This window comes from Maniola jurtina, chromosome 6 (assembly GCF_905333055.1).
Source record: "Maniola jurtina chromosome 6, ilManJurt1.1, whole genome shotgun sequence".
NCBI classification, from domain to species: Eukaryota; Metazoa; Arthropoda; class Insecta; order Lepidoptera; family Nymphalidae; genus Maniola; species Maniola jurtina.
Window position 1 is genome coordinate 10,979,114 of NC_060034.1, and position 25,468 is coordinate 11,004,581.

Here is a 25,468-nt window from a genome sequence, read left to right on the forward strand (position 1 = left end):
GTTTGGAAACAAACCACGATTTGAGGCTACGAATGCGTTGCTAAAATACATCGTAGGTTCGAATTGATAGAGTAGTTTCATGGTTCGTGAACTAATTCGGGCTCAGTAAAATGTTTAAATGAACATAGAGGAACATGTTTTATGGGATCAGGTTGAGAACAATTTAGTACCGCGATTTATAAATAGGTGTAGCTGTTAGCAAAGAAATGCCTGTAAAATAAATACAGCATCTCTCTATGAAATAGCAGCCGATAGCGACATCTATTGAGGGGTTGTTGATGTAGGTAGCTATTATACAAGTGAGTACCTAATATTACACACTATTTTTGGATGGAACTGTTTTAAAGCTTTGCTCTCCACTCATTTTGCGATTTTATTAACTCCGCGTGTCTTCTTCGTCGATTTAACGCTGTCCCACCCACCTAGGTGGGGTCCGCTTTCGTACATTTTAAAGTGTCATCATGTTATTAAATTCGCGTGTATGACAAAAACTATGTCTGGCTTTATTTATTTTTACTATCGTACCTAATTCCTATATTAGGTGCTCTCATATCCCATAGTTGACCATGATTGATATAATACGTTAATATGTCAAAAAAAAAAAACCTTTAATTTATAAAGTTTTGTAGTGATAGAGACACATTTAAATAAATATTTTGATGTTAAATGATTATATCGATTACCGATTCATAGTTATTACAATAATTGTAAAATTGACTCACGTCCATTTAAATACCTAAGTATAATATAATTAGTGACATTTTTATTTGTCAAAAATCGTATTGTCTTTTCTGACAAATAACAATGTTGCTTAGTAACTTATCGACAAATTAAAGATAGATTGATTATTATTATTAATATCAGCCCTAAATAAATTATAGGATCATCTAGGCATGCATACATTTTTTTAACTCAAAATTTACAATAGCGAAGGCTAACTTAAATACTGATTACTGAGCTACAATAATCTACCTATCTAATAAGAACCGAAGTAGTATCACTATCGAGTACAAGTAGGGGTTTATTCAACTATATATTTATAAGTACATCGTCTATTTTCATCGACTGTTATTGAGGAACCGATATAAGTAACACAAATGTAGGCGACTGTTAAAAGGGACTTTAAATAGGAGCTAGGTACGGGCAAGTCCATTCATTGAACAGGCGCAGACTGCGCGGGACGGCCGCGGTGCGGGGGGCTGTACCCAGGGTCCAGATCGCCTAGTACCTTCCCAATCGCGCTACGGGAACACATAATGTTACGCTAATTAACAATAATACATAGAAAAACATTAAGTGAATCCCAAAAGCTACAGTGACTGCTTTACTATTTCCAAAGACATCGTTTCAGTGCGTTATTCAGTGTTTGTGTTGTGTCGCTTGGAAAATGTTGCGTCGTATTAGCAATTGAAGTACGGTAAGCGATCTGTTACAATATCATTTTCAGTTTTCATCATTGATTTGTAAAGTAAATAGTGAAAATAGTGAGAAAACTAAAAACAAAACGCTATTTATATTTGATAAACTAGAAGAAACATTCATGTGTTTAACTAAGGTTTTTCAAAAAGACATTCGTTTTCACTGTAATCTAAATATATAAAAAGAAAAGCTGACTGACTGATTGACTGACTGACTGATCAATCAACGCACAGCTCAGACTACTGGACGGATCGGGCTTAATTTGGCATGCAGATAGCTATTACGACGTAGACATCCGAAAATCCGGATTTTTGAAAACTCAACCCGTAAGGGGGTAAAATAGGGGGTTGAAATTTGTATAGTCCACGCGGACAAAGTCGCGGGCATAGTAATGAGATAAATATTAGGAGGAAAGTAAGGTATTTTATTGATTTACGGTTTGACGTGGTAAAAGATTTCATGGTCGTGAGAGTAGGCGGCAGGAGGCAGGCGTTTAGTTTCAGAGAGGGTAGAGTGCGCGGGAGGGCGTGGGCGCACCGCGCAGCCCTCTCGTCCGTATTGATCGCCCAGTTTCCCAGCTACACGGTAAATATTGTCATTATAAACTTGCTTTATATAAATGAAATATTTACTTATCCCCGAATACTGAAACGCATCTTAAAAGTTAAGAGGATCTAGGACAGTTGTTAAAATATGCCAAAAACATCAAAATACATTACGATCTTAACCGTTGAGTTTTCGGTGTTCGACCAATAACATTGTACCTATATTATAATATCATATTATATTTTTCGTTAATAAGTCTAACAGACATAATAATTCTGATGGATAGTATTAGTGTGTGCATATTATTATCAATGGTTATACAGCCGTAGGTAAGTAGGTATAGCATAGTCGGTATCTGCTTATAAATAGACTTTTATCATTCTTAACTGTATTATAGGTATCTCAGTTAGTGCTAAAGCAAGTATCGTGCTTTGAAAATACCAACTTACTTAATATTAATAATATAAACCCAATCATGTCCTAATCTAATAGACGGCATAAAAGTATTTTGTTAAGTACCTACACAGGTAACTAAATACTTTATCTCTTTACTATGAATTGAATATTGTGTCCTGTGTATGTTTATTACAAGACCTCGCCTATTTTTTTGCCCACCAATAAAAAATATAGCTGTTACGAGTATTATAGTGGATATTAGCCTACAGTAAGTACGTAGATACATATTTTAATTTAAAAACATTTATTGTAACTCAAAGTTCTAATGCAATTCTCAGAGATGGTATTTAGCACACACACTTATATTTCAAGTTTAAAACGCTGTTTTAATTAGATATCGTATTTCTTTTGCATTTTATCATCCAGGTTAATTAATTGGTAATATCAGCACCTAGATCTTAAGCTATTAAGAGAATTGTTTCTTTTTCAATTTAAAGTGCGAAGTGCGAGGATGTCGTGTAGACAGATCTTATAATTTACGAGGTGAACCAACAGTAGAGTTGTTAATCGGCTTTTGTATGGTAAAATAATATGTTTGGATGATTTTGTAACAGGTTCATTTCTCAAGAGTATCCTGTGATAGTCAGTCAGTCAGTCAGTCTTTGAGATGTGTGTAGTGTGCGCGAGCCCTAAGTCGTAAATTGCGCGGCTCGGTGCGTGGTGAATGGAAACGGGATCAACAAGTAGCGCGTAACCATTTCGGCGCATGCGTTTACATTATCCAATAGAATTGCGAATTTTCAATAAGGCTGCGTCTTTAAAAGGATTGCGTCTTATTATTGTGATATTTACAACATTCGGCTTTGTTTATTTAACGAATAGCTGATGCCTGCGACTTCGTCCGCGCGGATTAAAGTTTTAAAAATCCTGTGGAAACTCTTTGATTTTCCGTTGCTCCGTTGCGGCGTGATTAAAGAACAAACCAACAAACAAACACCATTTTGCATTTATAATATGGGTAGTGAATAGTGATGTACCTCCTTATCTATTACAAGTCACAAACACAGTACCCTATGTATTTTCAAAAAAGAAGCTATCTGTTAGATATGGATAAAAATATTTGCTCACAAAAGACATAGGTAGGTACGTACCTACGCCTTCCAATTTTATTTTTATTAAAATTTTATTAATTAATCGGACATTAATTGTTAGAAGTAGCCGAAAAATCTGTTAAAAATTTCAACGGAATGACAACATACAAACCACGAACAAATCATTTATCAAATTAATAAAAACCTAATAAAAAGTAAGAAAACAATAAAGCGATAATATTGGTGGGTTTCAGATAAGCGATGTGTTTCAAGCATCCTGCTTTTTGCGATATAGAAGTGTGACAAAACAACTCAGTGCTCAATTACACAATGGAGCAATTTGCATCGGCAATAACTCTGTACCGAGAATGAAATTATCTATTCTGCGCCGTTTATCTACCTATTTACTTCTCAGTAACCTATTACACTATTTACAGTAGGTAGCGCCATTGGATCGCATCACGCATTGAATCGCACGCGGTAGGTACATACGTAGATACGTAGCGAATGCGCCAATGTGCTAAAGACATGAAAGTACAATTTTACTTTAATATCCAGAAAACTAAATAACAAGTTTTACATAAATATTTAAACATAGCCCAGTTTAGGTGGGTGGTAGATATTTCATACTTTGAGTAGATTATTTTTATTTCTTTTTAATTTCGATAAATATCTCTATAACTGGGCTGATACTCCAAAATACTTCTGTCCTCTTCAATTCTAACTCAAGAATAACTGCTTAGATAGCACCTTACCTAATATTAATCAAATAGAAACATATACTATCTAATATTAACCCTAAAACTAGACTGCTTTCCCGACTAAGCTACTGTGTTTTAGATTGGGAAAGCCTTGTGCAAACTTCTGTGTAACTGCGCTGTATAGTCGATTTTAGGAAAGTGCGAAAAGTGGGATGAAGAAAGCGCACTTAGCACATCGCCCAATTTATTTTCGTGAGCGTAGAAATTTATTGTAGTCATTTTTTCGTTTATGCAGATAAGTGAACGTGTAGAGCGTTGTAGTGTGGTGAAGCCATGCTGCAACCATTGAGGGTCATATCACGCGCGGAAGCAGCTCAAGTCACCTAGATGGAGATGCGACGCTTTCTGCGGCAGGCCCGAGCGGCCTTGGTGCCGGCTACGATTGCCGTCCAATTGACCCTTTTGGCAACTTGTTGGATTTGCGGTAAGAATTGGTAGGAATTTTAGTCCCACTTCAACACTTCAATCATAAATCCAACTAGTACTGCCAAATCTCAAATCCGCTTTGAAGCTTTGCCATCATGGAACAGATTTGACTACACGTCTCCAGAGGGGCGACGTAACTTTATCATAGTTTGTAAAGGTCATCTATTTGCGACTTGCTATCAGATTTTATCTTCAAAATGATGATTTGTGCTTTAGTTGCTTTCTTTAAGAGGATTTTGCCTTCGTCTTGTCATGACAGAGACAGAACCATTGCCTTTAGTTAACATAATATTATGACCGACGAGCGTATCCAAGTTTCAGAAGTGCGATCTTTTCGACGACGCAGCTCTCCACTTGAGGTCTAGTTTAGCGCTAACCTTGCGCCTAACTCTAGCGCTAGCCGTGTGGCTATTTGCCTAACGAGGCTGTTATTTCAAAAATAAAAGAAAACTTTAAATTACAACAATTTTACTGCGTAAACCAAAATACCAGCATTTTTTTACATTATACATATTTACACGCTTGACCACAATCGCACCTGATGGAAAGTGATGATGTGACCTAAGATGGGACGCGACTAGAAGATGCCTCAATTTACTCTTGTTTTAAAGATACCCGGATTATAATTGGTAGGAAACACAGATCGCGGAAGAGTATTCCAAAGCTTAGCAGCTATGCGTGTGAGGAATGATGACGCAAAACGTTTCGTGCGTGTAGATGGAATGTTAATACATGTACAAATACAAATTATGATATCCCTTAGTTCTCGCCGATCAACCACCACCACCAGCGCCACATCCCCGCCCGGGTAATGGCACGGCGGAACCTCCGGACACGCGCTCCGCCATCGGCCGCGTGCCACCGTACCAACCACCAGCAGGCGTGGCCGGGCCCATACAGGTGCCCGGATTCCGACCACACAGCCCTTACACAAGAGTTGACTCTTGGCACCGTAAGTTATTCACAGTTGTTAAAACTCTAGGTCAAGCTTTCCACCTGGGATAGTATGTAAGATGGGTAACGCAAGGATCATAGATAAAGAAGAATGTTTCCATATACTAACCAGCCTGTTTAATTATTTGGTAGATTATGTTCATGCTAGTTTTTAATTTTGAATAAAAAACAAGATAAAGATAAAAGACGAAACAACCTATAGACTCCGTTGCTCCTCCTAAACTATAATAAGAATATTTTTGATCGTACAGCAGAAGTGAAATAACCTAATTAACAATACCGTCATAGTAAATAAGTACAGTTTTGCTCATACGCCCTGTGTCAAATGTTTTATCAACGTTTTCTTTCTAGCAAACGGTCGTATACACGTGAATCCTAAGGGATCCTATGTTGTCGCCGAAGACGATCAAGATACAGATGATGGCGGCTGCCACATACCGTGCTCCAAAGAATTTTTCTCGTGCCAGGTAAAACCACAGAAAATTAACTTTGCATATTCCTATTTTTTTATTAAAGTAGGTAAGTTAAATCATAAAAAATCATGTGGTACCTAATGGATTGTTAAATTGAAATTTTCATAGGTTCAGACACTTCACCTAGTTATATAATTAAAATTTAGTTTTTATTCAATCAGGCATCCTGCAAATGTATACCGATGGAGAAACGCTGCGACGGAAAAGTAGAGTGCGTCGATGCTGAAGACGAAGCAGGCTGCACGCCGACTTGCGACGAGAACGAGAACCGCACCATATGCCACAGCACGAGCGTGTGTATCGCACTCGACTGGCTGTGTGACGGAGACAACGACTGTGGGGATTTCTCCGACGAAACTCATTGTGGTAAGCGACGAATTTCAAGTTTGTAGTATGAACTCGACGAGGATGAAAATGGCACCATATGCCACCTCACTCGACTGACTAGTGACGGAGACGACTGTGGAGATTTCTCCGACGAAACTCATTGTGGTAAGCGACAAATTTTAAGTTTGTAGCATAAACGCGACGAGCAGGAGAAACGCACCATATCCATATGCTACAGCATCAGCGTTTGCAACGCACTACACTGAATGTGTGACGAAGACAACGACTGTGGGGATTTCTCCGACGAAACTCGTTGTGGCGAGCGACGTTTTTTTAATATTTTATATTTTCGTCTTCACCGATTGTTCTATGTGTACCCTACTGAATTGTAGATACTGTAGGCACATAAAATATTCATTGTTAAACTCTGAGATCCTTGTGAGTAAGTGATCCTCGGTAAGGAAACACCGAACTCTGTTAATATTTAGCTTTAATTTTGTTCTAGGTATATTCAGTAAACATTTCTGTTATACAGGCACTTCAGTAAACTGCACATCGGAGCAGTTCCAATGCGCCAATGGACTTTGCATACACAACGACTGGATGTGCGATGGCGACAACGACTGCCGAGACAACTCCGATGAAAACCACTGCCCCAAGGGGAAGTAAGTAACCTTAATAAATATTTTTAATACATATCAAAAATTGCGGAACTGGCAGGGATTGAACTATCGCGGCCATTGAATGCCTTAGTCCGTTTAGACCACGGGCCCTTTACTGCCGATGCTGTTTCGATATGTATTTTTAACCATCTAAGCGACTGGCATGGACATTTAGTAGCGCCACGTTGCAGTTCATGATCTTCAAGCGTGAGTAAAGTTCCACCCCTAAGGGAGTGGGTTATAGAGGGTGAACCTGTGAGCGGGTTGTATCTCATGAACCGTAGTAGGTAGAGAGATGAAATTTTCACTGAGTGTGTACTTCTATTGCCACTATAACAACGAATAATAAAAATTTAAATATAGCCGCAATGTAATTATGAAAAAGTTACTTATCTATAAAATTGCTATTTGCCTTATACTTAGTTAAAAATTAAAAAATACCTGTTTCAGGGGTTGTAGAAACTCCATCCCCAAGGGGATTAGGTAAATAGGGGACGAAGGTTTGTATGAAAGTCCCTCATTTTTTAAGTAGGTATCTGTCGATGAAAATTGCTATTTGGGCTTTCCGGCAAAAATGTAAAAGATAGGTGCGCGTTTGGCATTTTTGGAAATTACAATTTACACTCTTCAGACATTTTCAAAAATTCCATTCAAGCGAAGCTGGAGGGAGCCAGCTAGTGAAATATACATTGATATATAGGTTCCACGATCAATACGAACGAACACTTATATCGAGCGTCATCATAGCAAAACAAAATGCTTGAGTACCGAGCTATACCTACGTACTTATTGTGAGGAGACTGCAAATTATAATAGCTCGCTCCCCACCTACAGTGATGCCCCTCACTGTTAGCAATTCGACCATCGAGTGTTTTTGTAAGGTTTTACTTTTGTTCTTCCTTGTTTATTGATGGAAAAAGTTTAGGCCTGGCATAGGTAGGTATTTAGCTAGTGATATTTCAACTCTTAATACAATAAAAGGCACTTCCTCGACATCTTCAAGATTTTAAACGATGAAATGAATTGTTTGTTTACAAAAAAATCCCACAAGCCTCGAGTTATCTTCACAGACTTCCACTATGCTAATGCGCGAAGTGATTGAAAGTTTATTTTACTTTTAGCATACATCAAAATCATATATTCATATCATTCTAAAAATCGAATGGAGTTTAACTCCAGAAATAGCAACAAATGACGAGCCTATTCAAAAATAAATTAAAAAAGTTTCAAAAAAAAAATGAGAACAAAACTATTTACTCTAAATTGAAACTTAACACTAAAATTTGAGTAATTTTGAATATGACCGTTGGCTCATATTTTTCGGGTCGCATTTGAAGCAGTTATTTTATTTCAATTCATGAACATTGTTTTTCTATGCATGCTATAGGATTTATCCCCTTGTGACGTAAATTGACATAATGGTACTTAACGAATTTACCATCGTCACTAGTTGGGATATCAAAATAAAACAAGGGACTGATGATGACGCACGCTTGCAATTTGCTTAATTTGATTTGCTGAATAACTTGCCTGGTCTTGACGTCAGCTGTGGTTATGTATTCAGTCTTAGATGATCGTGGGAATGTATTGTAAATTGTCATTTATATAATGCTCGTGGCCTCGAGGAAAATAATTAATAAATGCGCTTACGCATAAGTTTAGCGTATAAGTACTTAGGTATCTGAATGTAGATGTAATTTTGATTAGGTACTGATTCCCATTTAAATATACCCAGGTGTATTTAGAAAAAATATCTGCCCTATTCAAATAAAAAAGGATTAATAATAGTTTTACATTGTCCTGTAATAATGATAAATATTCTTCTGTTGATTCGGGACGAACCACTAATAGACTAAGAAAATTGGATCACGCATAAAAACTTTTGCGTTACATCTTCTGTCATCATAATAATAAATAATTAACTCGTATTAGTATTTCGTTTTTAAATACAACAAAGTTATTCAAAAGTAATAGCCTTAGGGATAAAGCTGTTTTTACGATAGACTCGAGACAAATGACACGAGACAAAAAAGAGCAACTTTTTATTAAAATCCAATCAATTCAATAGTCAATTAAGTAGAGTTTTTTGACAATATTTTGTGATTTTTTTGACGACACCCCACAACCCTGCGTTCATAAAAAAATAATATGTTTTTAAAAAAGGTTTTTTTACAACTTTTAGTGTCATTTTTCATTTAAATAAGTAGGTACCTAAACCAAAATTTGAATACAAGTCAATAAAGATTTCAAAGTTATATCCGATCTTGACCGCCTTTTGAGTGTGTCCCTAGCTTAGCTAGGTCGGCCGAGAGATCAATAAGCGGGCAGGCGACGGGCGGGGGATGTACGGGGCTTGCGCGGGATGTGCGGCTCGCAGGCGGGGGCGCCCGCTGCCATGGCTACGCGCCCACGCTCAAGCCCGTGTCTTGTGAAGGAGAACCGATATACTTACCCGACTTCCGTGGGCGATCGCTTCATACAACCAAAACACTTTTTACACAATAATAACTTATCAGTACAGAGGGATGATGTACCACGACAAAAATAGCTAACTAGCTTTATTCAGTAATGAATATTACGAATCAATACCAAATTAGCCTTAGGTCTCAAATCTCAATCAATGATCTATCCAACCATTCGGAATTTCCTTCAATTAGTGTAGATAAACATTTATAAAATACATAGGTACAAAATCTTCTTTTAGGTAAGACGCAAAGAAAATTATAATGACTTTATACACCCTTGGGAACATGGAGAACTATAAGGCAGGTTTCCTTCACCGTTAAAACAAGTGATATAATATATTTAATTACTTAAAACGCACATAATTAACTCCGAAAAGATAAAGTGCGTGCCCGGGATCGAACCCACTACACTACACCCACAAATAGGAGCCCGAAGTCTTAGCACTAGACTATCACCACTCAATCCATTGTGTATTTGCATTTACGTTCTAATTTTCTTAGGTGCCGAGAAAATCAATTCACTTGTGGATCTGGCGAGTGCCTGGCGCTTCACTGGCGTTGTGACAAGGAGGCCGACTGTCCTGACAACTCCGACGAGGCTGAATGTCGTAAGAATAAACTTTTTCTTTCAGAAAATTAGAAAGATTATATTCGACTAAAGTCTTATGCGAACATTACTGTAATTGGATTTTCTAGAACATACATAATATGCCCTCATAGTCATACACACACAAGATTATTGTGTGTGAGTTTTTAGTTCTGTAACTCTGTTAAAAAAAATATTTTAATTTTATATATAAGTTCGCCAGAAGGGCGTTCCTTATCTTAGCGGTTCGAATTAACAACGAGGAGGCAAATCGCTTCGTACGTGCCCGTGGAATTTCGACTACGTACGGGTGCAGACTTTGACGATACCTTGCAGTACAATTAAACACAAATAAAATAAATAATTCTTAGATCTTTGGGACCCTTATTATCGACATTCGTTCAGGATATGAAATATTAAAACCTTATTTTTTCTAATAAAACCAAATAATGTACTAACTTATACCTATTTATTTTATTCCTACAGCCATAGATCTTCTACAATGTGGTGAAAATGAAATCCAATGCAATAACAAAAAATGCGTGCGCAAAGATTTTCAATGCGACGGTGACAATGATTGCGGTGACTGGACTGATGAGGATTCATGCCCCATTATACCTGGAAGCTGTAATTCTGCTGAATTCAAGTGAGTAAAACTCCATATTGAAGGACACTTACGCTGAAATTTAGAGCGTATCTACTTTGACTATACATAGACTTAACTCTCATTTGAAACGGCAAGTTAAGTCTAAGTAAACTCAGAGAAGAGTTAAAGTACGCTAAGATGGGCAGCAATAAGCAGATCAGATACAGGGGCAAAAAAAACCTACTACCATCCTGCCTATGGGCTAGTAAGTCATATTATCCTAACTTAAACTCCTACTTATGATTAATTTAAATTCATTGTTTTGTATTCAATTTCATATTCACGGCCGTATTCACAAACAATACTATGAGGTCTCACAGTGCGCTCGAACGCATAGTGTAGGTTCCACCAATCAGATCATTGTAAATTGACGTGATACAGTCATCTGATTGGTGGAACGGACACTGTGCGTTCGAGCGCACTATGAGACCTCATAGTAACGTTTATGAATACGGGTATCAATGTTGTCGAATCAGGTGCAGCGATGGTAAATGCATCCCCGACCGCTGGCGCTGTGATATGGAGCGCGACTGCGCCGATGGTGACGATGAGGCCAATTGTGACTCCCACGGCATGAGGAACTGTACTACCGACGAATATACTTGCGCTGACAAGCGTTGCATATCCGTAAGTGACCATAGCAATCTTTTAGCGAAAAATTACTCGAAGAAAGTGATTTGGATTGATCAGATAGCGTCACTGAACTGAAAATCAATCTGCAGGAATTGTCAACAGCTAACTAATTAGAATAGGTGTTATATGCTAATGACATTACAGTTGACGATTCAAATAACTTTCAAGTTAACATTTATTATGATTTTGAATTAATGTAACCTTTCATACCACCTAATTGAAAATAATTCTTGTCCTCTTAGAAAACCTGGCTCTGTGACGGAGTCCGCGACTGTACCAACGGCGAAGATGAATCAGATTGCCAAATATTTTGCGAAATGGACCAGTACATGTGTAAGTCCATCTTCAGCGACGCGTTTAGAAATTGTGTCAATAGAAAACATGTGTGTGACGGTATGAACGACTGCCCTCAAGGAGACGACGAAGAAAAGTGTCCTGTTAAGAGAAAATGTGGAAAAGAAGACAAGTGCGAAAAGCAGTGTATTACAACTTTCGATGGCTTACCCGCTTGCTCTTGTCCTTTGGGTTACTTGTTAGCTGAGGATGGTTACAGGTATGTCCAAACTCCAATTCCCATATTACTTTAAAAGTTGTATGTTGTATTTCAAGGAATCTGTACTCAAATAATCATCATTTTAGTTGCAAAGACATCGATGAGTGCATGTACGAACAGGATCCAGTTTGCTCTCAGACATGTTCCAATACCCAAGGCAGCTTCTATTGTGGTTGTATGACGGGTTACGTTCTTAGACCTGATGGTAGATCTTGTAAGGCCGTTGGAGAATCACCCACACTTCTATTTTCTAATCGAATTGGAATTCGTGAGGTTAGTTTTAGACAGTTAGTTTAGCAGACATTTTTCTATAACGAAATTTTTTTTCTAAGTTTTTCATATTTCAGTTCAACAGATATATTTTATGGTGATCTGTAATTGATATTTTTTCTAACAATATGATAAATTTTGCTGTCTAGGTTTGGCTTACTGGAGACAACTACATGTCAATTGTTAAGGGACTGCATAATGCAGTGGCATTAGATTACCATTACGAAAAAAAACTGGTGTTCTGGACTGAAAATAATATGAGAGTCATAAGGGTAGTTCGGTTGGATAGTAACAACATGTCGGGTAAGATCGATCGAGAATAAGCTCTTTCATATTATCTTGAAATCAATACAGATCCAAAATCTTATACTAGGACAGTCCAGGTGGTATAAAATGTTTTGAATTTTCAGATGTAATACGATGGGGCTTGGAAACGCCAGGTGGTGTTGCAGTCGATTGGATTCATGATCTGCTATTCTGGACTGATTCTGGAACCAGAAGAGTAGAAGTGGCAACGTTAGATGGATCTCAGAGAGCTGTGCTGGCAGCCAGCGACGTGGATAAGCCGAGAGCTGTTGCTGTTCATCCTGGTGATGCGCTGGTCTTTTGGACTGATTGGGGTAAAAATTTCTTAAAGATATTTAGTTGACTGATAAAACTATAATTTTTATTTATCATCCATTTTACGTATTTGTAACATAGAAAATTAAAAAGACGAAACTGATGCATACCCATAATATTGAGTGGAAATTCATATTTTAACGCAACATGAGTAGGTATTTAAGATTTGCATAATATTGGTTTAGGTCCAAATCCGAAGATAGAGCGTGCAGACATGGACGGAAATAATCGGAAGAGTGTTATTGTTGATCGAATATTCTGGCCTAACGGTTTGACTATCGATTACATGGACTCCAAGATATACTGGGCAGATGCTAAGCACCATGTCATTGAAAGGGCTACATTTGATGGTCGTGACAGAAAAAGGGTAACAATATTTTGTAAATAGATTTATAATATTTTAACTGACCAGCTGAAAATAAATATACAGTTTAAGAAATTAACTATGGATTTTACAGAAGTAGGTGCCTAATAAATTCTTCACATTATAAGTAATTAATTTTCCTCTAGATAACAAACAAAGGACTTCCCCACCCATTCGCGCTAACATTATTCGAGGATGCGATATACTGGACTGATTGGCATACCAAAAGCATCTCTACTGTTAATAAGAAGACTGGCATGGGCATACAGACAGTTCACGCAAGCCTACATGTCCCTATGGATATTCGGAGGTGACTGTGCATTAAATCTAACACATTTTGAAGTTTTTATCGATCTTTTGCAGTATTTAATGTTATTTTGGTACTCATTTTTAGTTTTCACCCTCTACGCCAACTTCGTACGTACAAGAATAGGTGCGGCGCTAACAATGGTGGATGTACGCACTTGTGCTTGCCCAATTCCAGTGGGTTCTCATGCCGTTGTCCTGTTGGATTCAATCTCAATAGTGATGGGTAAGTGACATTCCTCTGCGCACCTTAATATATACATTTTGGAACTAAATTTGACGTTAAAACTGGCATGGACGCTTAGGTACGTGTAAGGATGCCAAATATCAGGCCAAATAGCGATGTAAAAACGGGAAAATGAGGAACAGAAAACAGGAACAGGTGCTGGCTTAAGACCGAAAACATGCTATTTCTTCTAGCTGGCAAGAAGTGCATGTTCGAACCATGATATTTTTAGCAATAATTTCCTCTGACAATCAACTAACAATAATTTGACCTAAAAATTTCAGTCGAACCTGTGAACAGACACCAGAAAAACTGTTGCTTTATGCTCGACGAAAGGACATAAGACTGAAACAACTCAATCCACGGAAGCAAATGGAATCCTTAGATATGGTAATTATCGAAAAAAATATGACGTTCCTTATGGACGTTCCTTATGGACGTTCCTTGTAACTAATTGTCCAATATACCTACTTATATTTATTTATATTATTTATCTGTTAAAGAATGGTATATTGTGCTAATAAAGAAAATTAATACTAGCAAATGTTTTCTGCTTAGGTGATTCCCGTGGACAACATCAAATCAGCTGTAGCTCTCGACTGGGATCACAATAGTAACTCGATATTTTGGACTGACGTTGAAAAAGATACTATTAACAAGGCTTACTTGAACGGATCTCATCAGACTGTTATCGTTGGATCGAATTTAAGTAAGAACGAATAAAATTTCTATTTCTGTAAATAACAACTCTATGGAACTACTTGAATAAATTTTAAACAAAGACTCTCTGAATGGATTATATGTGATAAGTATGCTGGTTTATTGCTAGATTTAAAAGATTATTCAAGTTATAGAAGAAATTAGAAATTAACGACAAAAACAATATTTTCTGAAGTGATGCAGAAATGTGTCCACATTTCTACTTTACTTGTCTAAAAGCCTGTCAAAAAAGTGACGACTTAGTAGGTATCTTTGATGTTTTGATTTTAGTTTCACCAGCTGGTTTGGCTTATGATTGGCTAACAGACAAGCTTTACTGGACGGATGCCGGAACTAACCGAATCGAGGTTGCCAACGCTAACGGTACCATGAGAACTTTGTTAGCTTGGGAGAACATTGATAAACCTAGGGATATTGTACTTGATCCTAAAGGTAATAAAGCAGTTAATTTAGTCAATAAACGATTCATTTGCACTAATTGCAAGAAACACTCAAATACTACTACACAAGAGATATGCTATGGTCTATGGAGCATTTAGAAATTAGAGAGAAGTTATCATTTTTGTTTAAAACTAAATTATTTCATTATGCAAAACAGGTGGCGTAATGTATTGGTCTGACTGGGGCTCAACACCTTGTATTGAGCGTGCTGATATGGATGGAGGTAACCGCAAACGCCTCATCTTTGGCGACATGACTTGGCCCAATGGTCTAGCCCTCGACTTACTTAACAACCGCATTTACTGGACGGACGGTGGTAATCGCACTATCGAATACGCCAACCTTGACGGCACAGGGCGAAATGTTTTGATAGGTAAGCTTTGATAAGCATTTGTTTCCAAACCAGTTCTTAGGACATAATAATGTAAATCTGATGCATTCGTCAAACAATGTGGCTTAAAATTTTGTAGGTCAACATCTTCCACATCCGTTTGGACTGGACTTATACGGGGAGGAAGTATTCTGGACTGACTGGGACACACAATCGATTCAAGCAGCAAACAAGTTTACGGGTCGAAATCGACGTACCTTAGGTGCTGAAGTTGAAGGTCTAATGGATGTCAGAGTATTTCACAAAGAAAGGCGAGGCGGCACTAACAGGTAGATACTAATAAAAGATTCACTAAAATTATAAATAATTAATTATATAGGTGAAACTAAATTCAGTATTAGTTTTTTTAGAGAACCTGGACATTTTAATTTAATTTGTGTTATGTAACTTGTCCAGATGCAGCAAGAATAATGGTGGATGCTCTCATCTGTGTCTTCTAAAACCAGAGGGACGGTCTTGCGCTTGCCCAATCGGAATCAAACTAAGTGTAAGTCAATTTGCTTACAATCTATCAGTATATTATGAAATGTTCTTTATATTTTTAACTTTAGTTGTAATTGAACGGTTCTGTTTGTTTTGCAGAAGGATGGAAGGACTTGCACAAATGGTCCTATTAATTTCTTGATATTTGCTCATCGCGTAGACATAAGAATAGTGTCGCTAGATGTACCCTACTTAGTTGATGTTGTTTTACCACTGCCATCATTAAAGAACGCACTAGGCGTAGACGTTGATCAGAAAACAGGTAAGAACAACCAAGATGAGATTATAAAAATATATTTTACTCGTGTCAGAAGATTTAAAGATATTTCTGTATTGTAGGTCTTATTTATTGGACTGATACTGGAGAGCGAAAAATTAAACGAGCAAATAAGGAAGGTAAAGAAAACGAAACTATAATTGGACGGGGTCTCCATACAGCTGATGGTATCGCTATAGACTCTGCAGGGAGAAAGGTAATGTTATCATTTAACCTTTTTGTTTGTGTATAAGATATTGGAAATATTAAAATTAAATATTCCTTTTTGGCAGATCTACTGGACCGATGGTGGCAGGAATAGCATTGAGGTGGCAGAATTAGACGGAAGGAATAGAAAAGTTCTGGTATGGACTGGTTTAGGTAAGCACTTGACGCTTTTGATATGCTATATTAGGGCACAAAAATAGAGATGTACTTACTGTCTTTTGTATATAATTTTGTAACACATGACTTTTTATACTGTTTTAATGATACGCAATATCTTAAAGTCAATTGATTTGTGCTTAACTCTTAATAAGTTTTAGCATATTTTATACATTTTAGATTCTCCAAGAGCCATAGCTTTACACTATGAAAATGGATTTATGTTTTGGTCTGATTGGGGAACGTCCGCTAAAATTGAGAGAGCTGATATGGACGGCAAAAACAGGTAAATATTTCAGTTCCTCGGAATATAATAATAATTGATTAACAAAGACATACTTACTATGAATACACATAATTTGTTATAGACGAATCATTGTTGATAATAACATCAAATGGCCAAATGGACTTGCTATTGATCGAATTGAAAGTCGCCTTTATTGGAACGACGCTAAAATGTATACCATAGAGAGTTCTGATTTCAACGGCAACGATCGTCGCATTCTCCTCAGCCAAGTCCCGTATCCTTACGGCATTGTTATAGTTGGACAACATATCTATTGGACTGATTGGAAAACAAAAGCTCTTCATAGAGCTGATAAATCGAATGGAAAGGAGCAAATGACGATTAGAGAGAACCTTGAAGGACTTATGGATATAAGAGCTATTCAGGTATCAAATCCAAATAACTCGTAAACATTATAAAATGTGTTAAAATAGGTTCTTTGGATGTTACAATTGATTTACTTTTCAGGGTGATCATGTATTAGAGAACGCATGTGGAACAAATAACGGTGGTTGCAGTCATCTTTGTCTAAGATCACCCCATGGGTATTCATGCGCATGCCCCACAGGCTTATTATTTGAAAACGAAACCGAACCTTTTCCAAAAATCTGCAAACAGCATCCTGATAATTTCCTAGTGTTTGCTGCCCGAGGAAACATTGCGCTGATATCTTTGGACACACCTGAGCAGTGGGATATAACTCTACCAATAAAGGATATCCAAAATTCTGTGGCAGTAGATTTTCATTGGGAGAAAAGGCTCATATTCTTTACAGATGTTAATAACAATGAAATCAGGTAACTACCTACCTAATTGAAATTTTTAAAGATAATTTTACTGATGTCGGGTATCAATGTTCGATCTATCAATAATAATTTGTCGATAAGTAACATAGCCACGTTGTTATTTGTCATTTCAAAAATTGTATGGTCTTTTACGATAACTAGCAACGTTGCTAAATAAATTGTCGATGGATTGAATATTGAAACGAGACGTTACAAGATAATGTTTTTGTTATTAGATCTATTAACATGGAAAATATGAGCGAAACTAATGTGATAGTAAATACAGGACTCGATACACCAAACGGTCTTGGCGTCGATTGGGTTGCAAATAATATTTATTGGACTGATAATGATTTTAAGGTATTAATAAAAATTCAATTTATTAAAATTTACTTGTTTAAAATAAAATAAAATGATAAATAAGGTACACTACGACATACTACTTATATTTTTCTTATAGGTTGTAGAAGTAGCGAGATTAGACGGATCATCGAGAAAGACGCTAATAACAGGATTGACTGAACCTAGAGCACTTGCTTTGTTCCCTGCCAAAGGGTACGTATGATTAAGGCGCAACTCCCTCTAAACCTCAATTTAAGCCCGATTCACACCAATTGCGTATACGTGACACGTGCGTAGTCACGCGCGTAAACCCCTAACACACCGAGTTACGCATACGTCCATGCCATAGTTTATACAGTTCCATACATTACAACGCAATGGTACGTGCTACGTCTACGCTTACGCAACGCTGACGCAGCCTGTGTGAACGAGCTATTATAGATTCATTATAATAAACTCATATTTGAATTTTAGGTTTTTGTACTGGAGTGATTGGGGTGAAAGTCCTAACATCGAACGAGCTGTTTTAGATGGTAGCCAAAGGAAAATTATTGTGAATCAGGATTTAGGGTTTCCTAACGGAATCACGATAGACTACAAAGAGCGAAGGCTTTATTGGACTGACGCTTTGAAAGATAGGATTGATACGGCAGATTTAAATGGACAGCATAGAGTGCAACTTATTCCAGAGGCTAAAAATCCATTTGGGATGACTCAGGTAAAAAATGTATACTTTCATTTCTTTATCCGAAAATCATTTTATAAACCTTTATATTCTCGATGAGATTCAATTAATGCATAATATTTAAAAAAATCGTATTATTGCCATTGGCACCTATGGGTTTCCTTCAAACAAAATCCATTTCTTACAATGAAAATTGTTTCAGTTTAAGCAGTTCATATACTGGACGGACTGGTACAAAAAGTCAGTAATTCGCGCCGACAAAGACTCGGGCAAGAACATCACCGCAATACGGACGGATTTGGAAATGGTCATGGAGATAAAAGCTGTATCTTCAGAGAAACAACACGGTTGGAATCCATGCAAGGAGGATAACGGAGGATGTTCTCATCTGTGTCTATTTAGGGGGCATGATTACGTTTGCGCTTGTCCTGATGCCTTTGATGATAGAACTTGTGTATCAAGTAAGTTTACTTATATTGAGAAAAGAATTATGACTGTCTCGGAAATCGCTGATATTATTGATGCACGATAGCTCACAAACGGTTTCCTTAAAAATTATATCTGTTGCAGCTCCAAAATTGCGCGTCGGATTGAGAATGCCAGCACATTACCCGTCATTTTACGATTATGTGGATAGTGCTGTCGGGAGCACAAAACAGCCTACACGCACGCAAGCACCAAAAGCAAACTTTGGTGTTATTGTTGTTGGTGTGATGGTAGGATTTTTCATAGCCGTCTGCCTCTTGGCGGTCGGTTTTTTCTGCTGTAAGTATCTAAGGAGTTCTCTATCGTAACTGCAGATTACTATTACAGTCATTTTTAAATTTTAAATTACTGGCAATTTTTAAACCCATTTTAAATATAAAATAACATACAAACGTACCAATCAATGTTTAAAGACAGTAGAATGAAATAAAATTAAAATTAAAAATTGCCCGCAAAAGGAGGTTTCTACCTACTAATAATAATTATTTATTTACGAAATCCCTTCTTTCTCGTTCAATAGTGTTGGTTAGCACGTAACTTCTCGGTTTAAATACAGTGCAGGTAAAACCTGCAGGGAAAACCATCATCTGCGTCTTTTTAACATTATATTTAAGGCTGTGATCTCTGGCATATTGCTCGCAGATGCTGACTAGTCGTCTAAGTCCCCTGATTAAGAGACTACCATAGGGGAAGTACCATAACATCAGCATAGTTGATATTATTATTGCATGTTGTACCTATAAGACAATCTACTCTAAAAATCAGATCATTAACATAAATGGTGAAGAAGTCCACAGAAGTCAATCCTCCTTGAGGCACGCTGCATTCTAATATAATCATTAGAGCCAGCGTCATTTCACAAAATTAGTTTGGTTCTCGCGCCAATATCTCAACAGATCCACCATCTTATGCGATACGTTAGACATAGTTTTTGTCTAACTTTAGTAACTGATAGTTTAGTAGGTCAAAAGCTCTGCTGTGAAATAAAACTGTGCTGCTACACTAATGACTTTCCTTTATTGTTCAAGTAGTCAAAATACGTAGGGCACGTCGAGGAGAACTGAAGGAGAACTACCGAGATACCACGGGCCACATTTCATTCCATAACCCAAACTACAGCTGTACGACTACACCAGGGGAACCGCTGGAGAGGCGACAAACTCGATTCCAGGGCATATTCAAATATGACAAAAGCCAGGTACAAACTTTTGATTTGAAATATTTGATTTGATATTTGATTGATATAGTTGTCAATTTAGTTAATTAATTTATCTCTCAATACCAGCAGCCCTTGCTATACAAAACCAGTGTGTAGTGAGTTGAGCATAATAAAAATATTAATGCCAAGGAATTAAATTTTTTGCACATCACAAATCAGTAATCTATGATGAAGATCGAGTCTGTCAGTGTTTTAATAAATTCTGGTAAAAGGTATCATTCTGCAAATCTGTAACAGGGTCGCGTAACGAATGTGTACATCCCGGAGGGGACGAGCCTGTTGCCGCCACCCCCGCCTCCGCCCCCTCCCCCGCCGCACCGACGCCCGCCTAAACCGGCGAACGATGACTTCGAGCCCGTCACATTGCATCCATTCGCTTGAAACCAAAACACGACACGACTTTTACGACGCGACAGCTACGATACGGCCACGGATTGGAAGACGTCAGACATTCATTCAAAGAATTGTGGAATACCTCATACATACTGTTAAATCTCGGATGTGTGATTTCAAAAAGTTTACCCATTGAGTGAAAGCCTCTCGTTTTCCAATAGATTCTTCGAGTTAGTGCTGGTAGCTAATGGTAGAAGGCATAGAGTAGATAAAACATCTACTATTGTTAATCATTACAAAATCTGAGTTGTTAGACAACACTGATCCGGAGTTAGCGTATATTGTAATATCACAACAATTGAAATTCATCACAATTGATAATGACGACTATTTGTGTTAGGTACCTTTTGTTTGTGTGTATTGGACTACACAAAATAAAATTTTATTCTACTGTAGGTACATGAAGAATTTTTTTAAGTCTCAAAAAACAATGACTTCATTATTATACAACAGGTACCTAGTTACACGAGGGACAAATTAACCCATTATTAAAGTCAATTCCAGGAAATGATACATTTTGATACCTATTTAATGTAACTATAGATATATATCGTTACATTATTACACCTTAATTGGTTATTACTAATAACATTATGATTTAAAGTAAACTTATAATTATCACAAAATATGTGTGGGTAGTCATGAAAATAAATAACCATATTATGACATTATATCCGACACTTGATTACAATTAACTGTTACGTATCTCAAATAGTGTAGGTAGTTATAGAAAAGTGAAATCAGTACCTATGTAAATATATTATATCTTATCGGTAAACGTTATATGAATGTCTTATTAAAAGTATAACAGAGATACCTATTCATTGTCCAATATTGAAAATATCCTACACATACCTATAATACTTAATATCAGTTGGCAATTTTTTCCTCAAGCCAAATAATATAATTATTGATCTTGCTGTCTTTGTTAGGGAAATGACTTATTATTATTAATTTACCATTAATTTTTTTAAAGGTATCATATGCCATAAAATTAATGATAATAAACTAACACATATGGTATAAAATAGGTGTGTAAGGAAATCTTTGTATTATTTTTATATCTGTCGACCTTCACTCGGCTTCCCGGGGCTCACGGGAAGCGGGCGAAGACGACCGTTGTTAGAGTGTAATGTTATAATAACTTTATAACAATTATATAGATTTAAGGGGTTGGGGGTGAAAGGAATATTATTTTTACTTAAGCTAATGTGTGGATGGTATCCCCACCTCTTTACTTCAGTCAGTGTTCCGTTGCTGAAATATAAAATTAAGTTTAGTTCTATATGTGATTAGAAAACGAAAATTAAAGCTCTTAGAGTTAATTCACCACGATCATTGGTGACAATAAAATATATCAATGTAAATAATTAATTAGTACTAATCATGACTTTTTGTCTGACAGAGTGTATATAATAGTTTATTTTTATCACGTTGAAGTGAATATTGTTTTATTTCGCTTTTAACGTAACCTAAATCGTGGGCTGCCCCGTACAATGGTCGCCTCATATCATCATGATTGGTTTAATAGGTTAATCTAGATAATTATGTACCTATATCTGTTTATTTGATGTTACTAAATAAGTAATTTATGTTACAGAATCTGATGTAAAGATCATCGGCATATAATATGTATAGGTTTAAATTGATATTTAATTTTCGATTTCACAAAAAATCATTGTCGCTACCAGGCGGCGTACATGTCACAGGGTTTTTATATCTAAGGTAGATTAGAACGAGAATCAATGGGTAAAGTCTACCGACGATAAATATGATTTACAACGCACATAAAATTATTTTAATAATATTATGCTCGTTTTTATATATATCCCGCATAGTTTTTGCATGCTCAATAGATTTAAATAAACTGAGATCTTATTGTGTTAGAATTTTAAGTTAGGATAATATTAGACCGTTCTGAACTCTGAAACAATATTAAAGTTCGGTTTCGGGATGAATACATTTATTGAGAATCAAATTCTCTTGGGATTTTTTTTACAAGAAAGATTGTTTGAATGGACGCGAGCACAAATAAATAGATAAATATCATAAAAATAAAATATCCATTTTCAATTCTATTTGATGTGTCATAATTTTGTTGTTAACTTCATAGTTTATAGGCAATGCAAATCTTGAGATAGTTAAGCACTGTTCTAAATATTATATAAATATTTTGCATTTAGGTACCTAGGGTACATTTAAGATTTATTATGGTTTCAATAATTATACGTATTTATTTATTAATGAAACCGTAAAGTACATACTGGTAATTCATGTTTTGATATCGTTTCAACAAGTCCTAAAAATAATATAATATGTAGATTGTAGGTACGTGCCTACAATTTAATATTTTAAAAATTGTTAATATACAACATACAAATGACTCGTGTGCATTAGATTTTTGCTACACCTGAATACAACGTACACAGCGAGTCAGCTTAAACTGAAACTATATGTGCACCTAGGTACTCTATTCAAAGACTTGGCCGATATTTATGACTTTTTTAAATGAATGCGAATAGCAGCAATTATAAAGTAAATGTTCCCACAAAGCTGTAGATTTCTAAATATAATATCGTTGGAAGACACTCCCTAAATGGCTCCTATTAACGATGATAAATCTCAGTAATTGTGATCTAAATTATTACTTTATGACTATCATCATTTTTACGATTTACTAATACTTACATAAATAATAAAATAATATATACCCTTTATAAACTATAGAAGTTAGTGAAAAAGTTTCAGAAGAGGTTCGTGTTACTCAAATATATAGGTAAATATGTTTGGAAAAGGCAGAACTACTTAAAATTACTTACATCGATTACATGAGAGGTCCCTTGTTAACAGGAGCCCCTAGGGCTGGCGAAGTAAAGAGGATTGTCATGGAAAGTTTTATATGAAGTTTCATCTTAGTTATAGGATAGTTATTGTTATCAAATAAACAGATTGTCTTTATTTACCTCAGAAAATTACAACATGTATAATTGTAAATAATATAAAAATTGATTGATTACTCATCCGTATGAACAAACCACTACCTCTTCAAATCGATTTAACAGATATCATTCGTTGAAATAGTGAAAGATTTTACTTAGGCGAATTTTAATTTTCAAATCTATGAAGATAGCAGGCGAGATTAAATTATTTTATTATTTATTTATTATTATTATATAGCCTTTAAATACAGATATTATACCTAGTAAGACATAAATAACAATAGCTGCAGCCTGTTTTAGTGGTTTATTATGCGGATGAATCTTAACAAAAAAAAACAACTTCACTGAATCGAAAACTTCCGATATTTTATTTTTACTAATAGTAGTTAGTAAGGGCAAGAACGTTGAGTGCTGTGATAAAGATGCTTTGGATATTGAGTGGATAATAAATGGCAATTTTTTAATATTTTTAAATTACTTTTTCCACAAGGGATTCGAGTGTTTTCAGATCTGATGTAAGGTGCTAAAAACGCACACGTTTATTTATTAGACTAACTTTTCGTTTTACATTTTTAAAAATAACTTTATTTTTAAGTAATATAAGTACAGTGCCAATCGTGTATTTAATTCTTTTTTAATATTTTTTTCCATAATATTAATATAATATTTATTAAATATATGACGATATTTATAAGGTAACATAGACAAACAGCTTTTACACCTTTCGCCTCCTTTAAAATGAGGTGTCAAAACTGTTGGCAGATTTATTATTGTACTGAAATTTAAAATAGAAATTATTCGAATAATTTGCTGTTTTATTTCTTACCAGAAATAGGTACCTATATAGGCAAGTATATTTCAATTTTAACTGTGCCGTCAAGGACCTAGGCAAGTCTTATTAAAACCGATCCAGCAAAACGAAATTAAGCTATTCGAAGAGTACAAGAACAGTGAACATTGATAAATCGATACATTGGCCATCTGTCTCAATCTTTATATATATGTCACCATCAATCTATATAATCCGGTATTGTATAGAATACCTAGGCATTGACCTACACAGACAGCGAAGCGTGGTCGGGTTTAGTAGTAAATACTATAAAAAGAAAAGACCCGGCCTAAAGTCTTGGGATCTAAGATAGCTGAAAGAACCCCAGGCCTAAAATATGGAAAATGTGGTTAAAGTTAAATGTCCCGGGATTTTGATATGTTATAGATTTCAGTGGCCTGAGCAAAAATTTCTAGGGTGCTACCAGTTTCTGAGACCCTTTCTGAGTTTCAACTGATTTTGTACCAGATGACAAAGAATTTGTAAGTATGCACTTTATGGTATTTACTATTTATTTAAATAATTCACATTAGTGTGAACCTATTTTGCGATAAGCTGAACTGAAACACATTTGATTTTTTAATGAATAACCTCAAATTCACGGTTTTCGGATTTATTCCTTTACTTGTGCTATAAGACCTATCTACGCCAAATTTCATGATTCTAGGTCAACAGGTAGTACCCTATAGGTTTTCTTGATAGACACGACGGACGGACCCTAAAAAAGGCTTCCGGCTGCATTTGTCTAACGTGTGTAACGTTATAATACTATTTAAATGTTATTATTTTGTTTAATTTATGGGAAGTAATTGAAATAAAATTTTATTTAAAACGTATTCAGATCTTTAATACATGCATTATAATGGATACATTATATTCCGTTTAGATTTTATACCTAGTCAACGCTCAAAATATAGTATAATATATATATAACACTTAATAAGTATTTTTCCAAAGTCAAGTTCCAAAATTATTAATTTTCAATATTTAGTACTTTTTGTATTAGCAAAAAGGGCAGATAGAAAGTTAATACATTTATGTATCTTACAACTATATCTATTTCTTATATTGTGCAATAGAAGACAGTCAATTTTAATATAACTA

The 25,468-nt window shown here is 35.9% G+C and overlaps 1 protein-coding gene across 4 annotated transcripts; it reads left to right on the top strand.

Moving 5' to 3' along the window:
• The first annotated feature begins 1,163 nt into the window (after positions 1-1,163).
• Positions 1,164-24,341, top strand: LOC123866324 (low-density lipoprotein receptor-related protein 4). Of its 4 annotated transcripts, none has more exons than XM_045907801.1 (35): positions 1,164-1,417; positions 4,449-4,637; positions 5,403-5,591; positions 5,945-6,060; positions 6,228-6,432; positions 6,929-7,058; positions 10,022-10,128; positions 10,593-10,752; positions 11,229-11,379; positions 11,628-11,938; positions 12,025-12,211; positions 12,358-12,511; positions 12,619-12,828; positions 13,015-13,196; positions 13,340-13,503; positions 13,588-13,725; positions 14,010-14,115; positions 14,284-14,434; positions 14,716-14,877; positions 15,044-15,259; positions 15,357-15,546; positions 15,674-15,764; positions 15,860-16,022; positions 16,100-16,233; positions 16,310-16,397; positions 16,581-16,686; positions 16,769-17,072; positions 17,155-17,483; positions 17,708-17,831; positions 17,932-18,030; positions 18,292-18,531; positions 18,701-18,959; positions 19,069-19,263; positions 20,013-20,182; positions 20,441-24,341. In XM_045907801.1, the coding sequence occupies exons 2-35, from the start codon at positions 4,541-4,543 to the stop codon at positions 20,582-20,584; spliced, it is 5,772 nt and encodes a 1,923-aa protein (XP_045763757.1). In that variant the 5' UTR covers positions 1,164-1,417; positions 4,449-4,540; the 3' UTR covers positions 20,585-24,341. The 4 variants fall into 4 exon arrangements, with proteins under 4 accessions (XP_045763757.1, XP_045763756.1, XP_045763758.1 ...); XM_045907800.1 differs by having other exon boundaries at positions 17,932-18,026; positions 18,288-18,531; XM_045907802.1 differs by having other exon boundaries at positions 17,932-18,026; positions 18,288-18,531; positions 20,016-20,182.
• Positions 24,342-25,468: the final 1,127 nt, after the last annotated feature.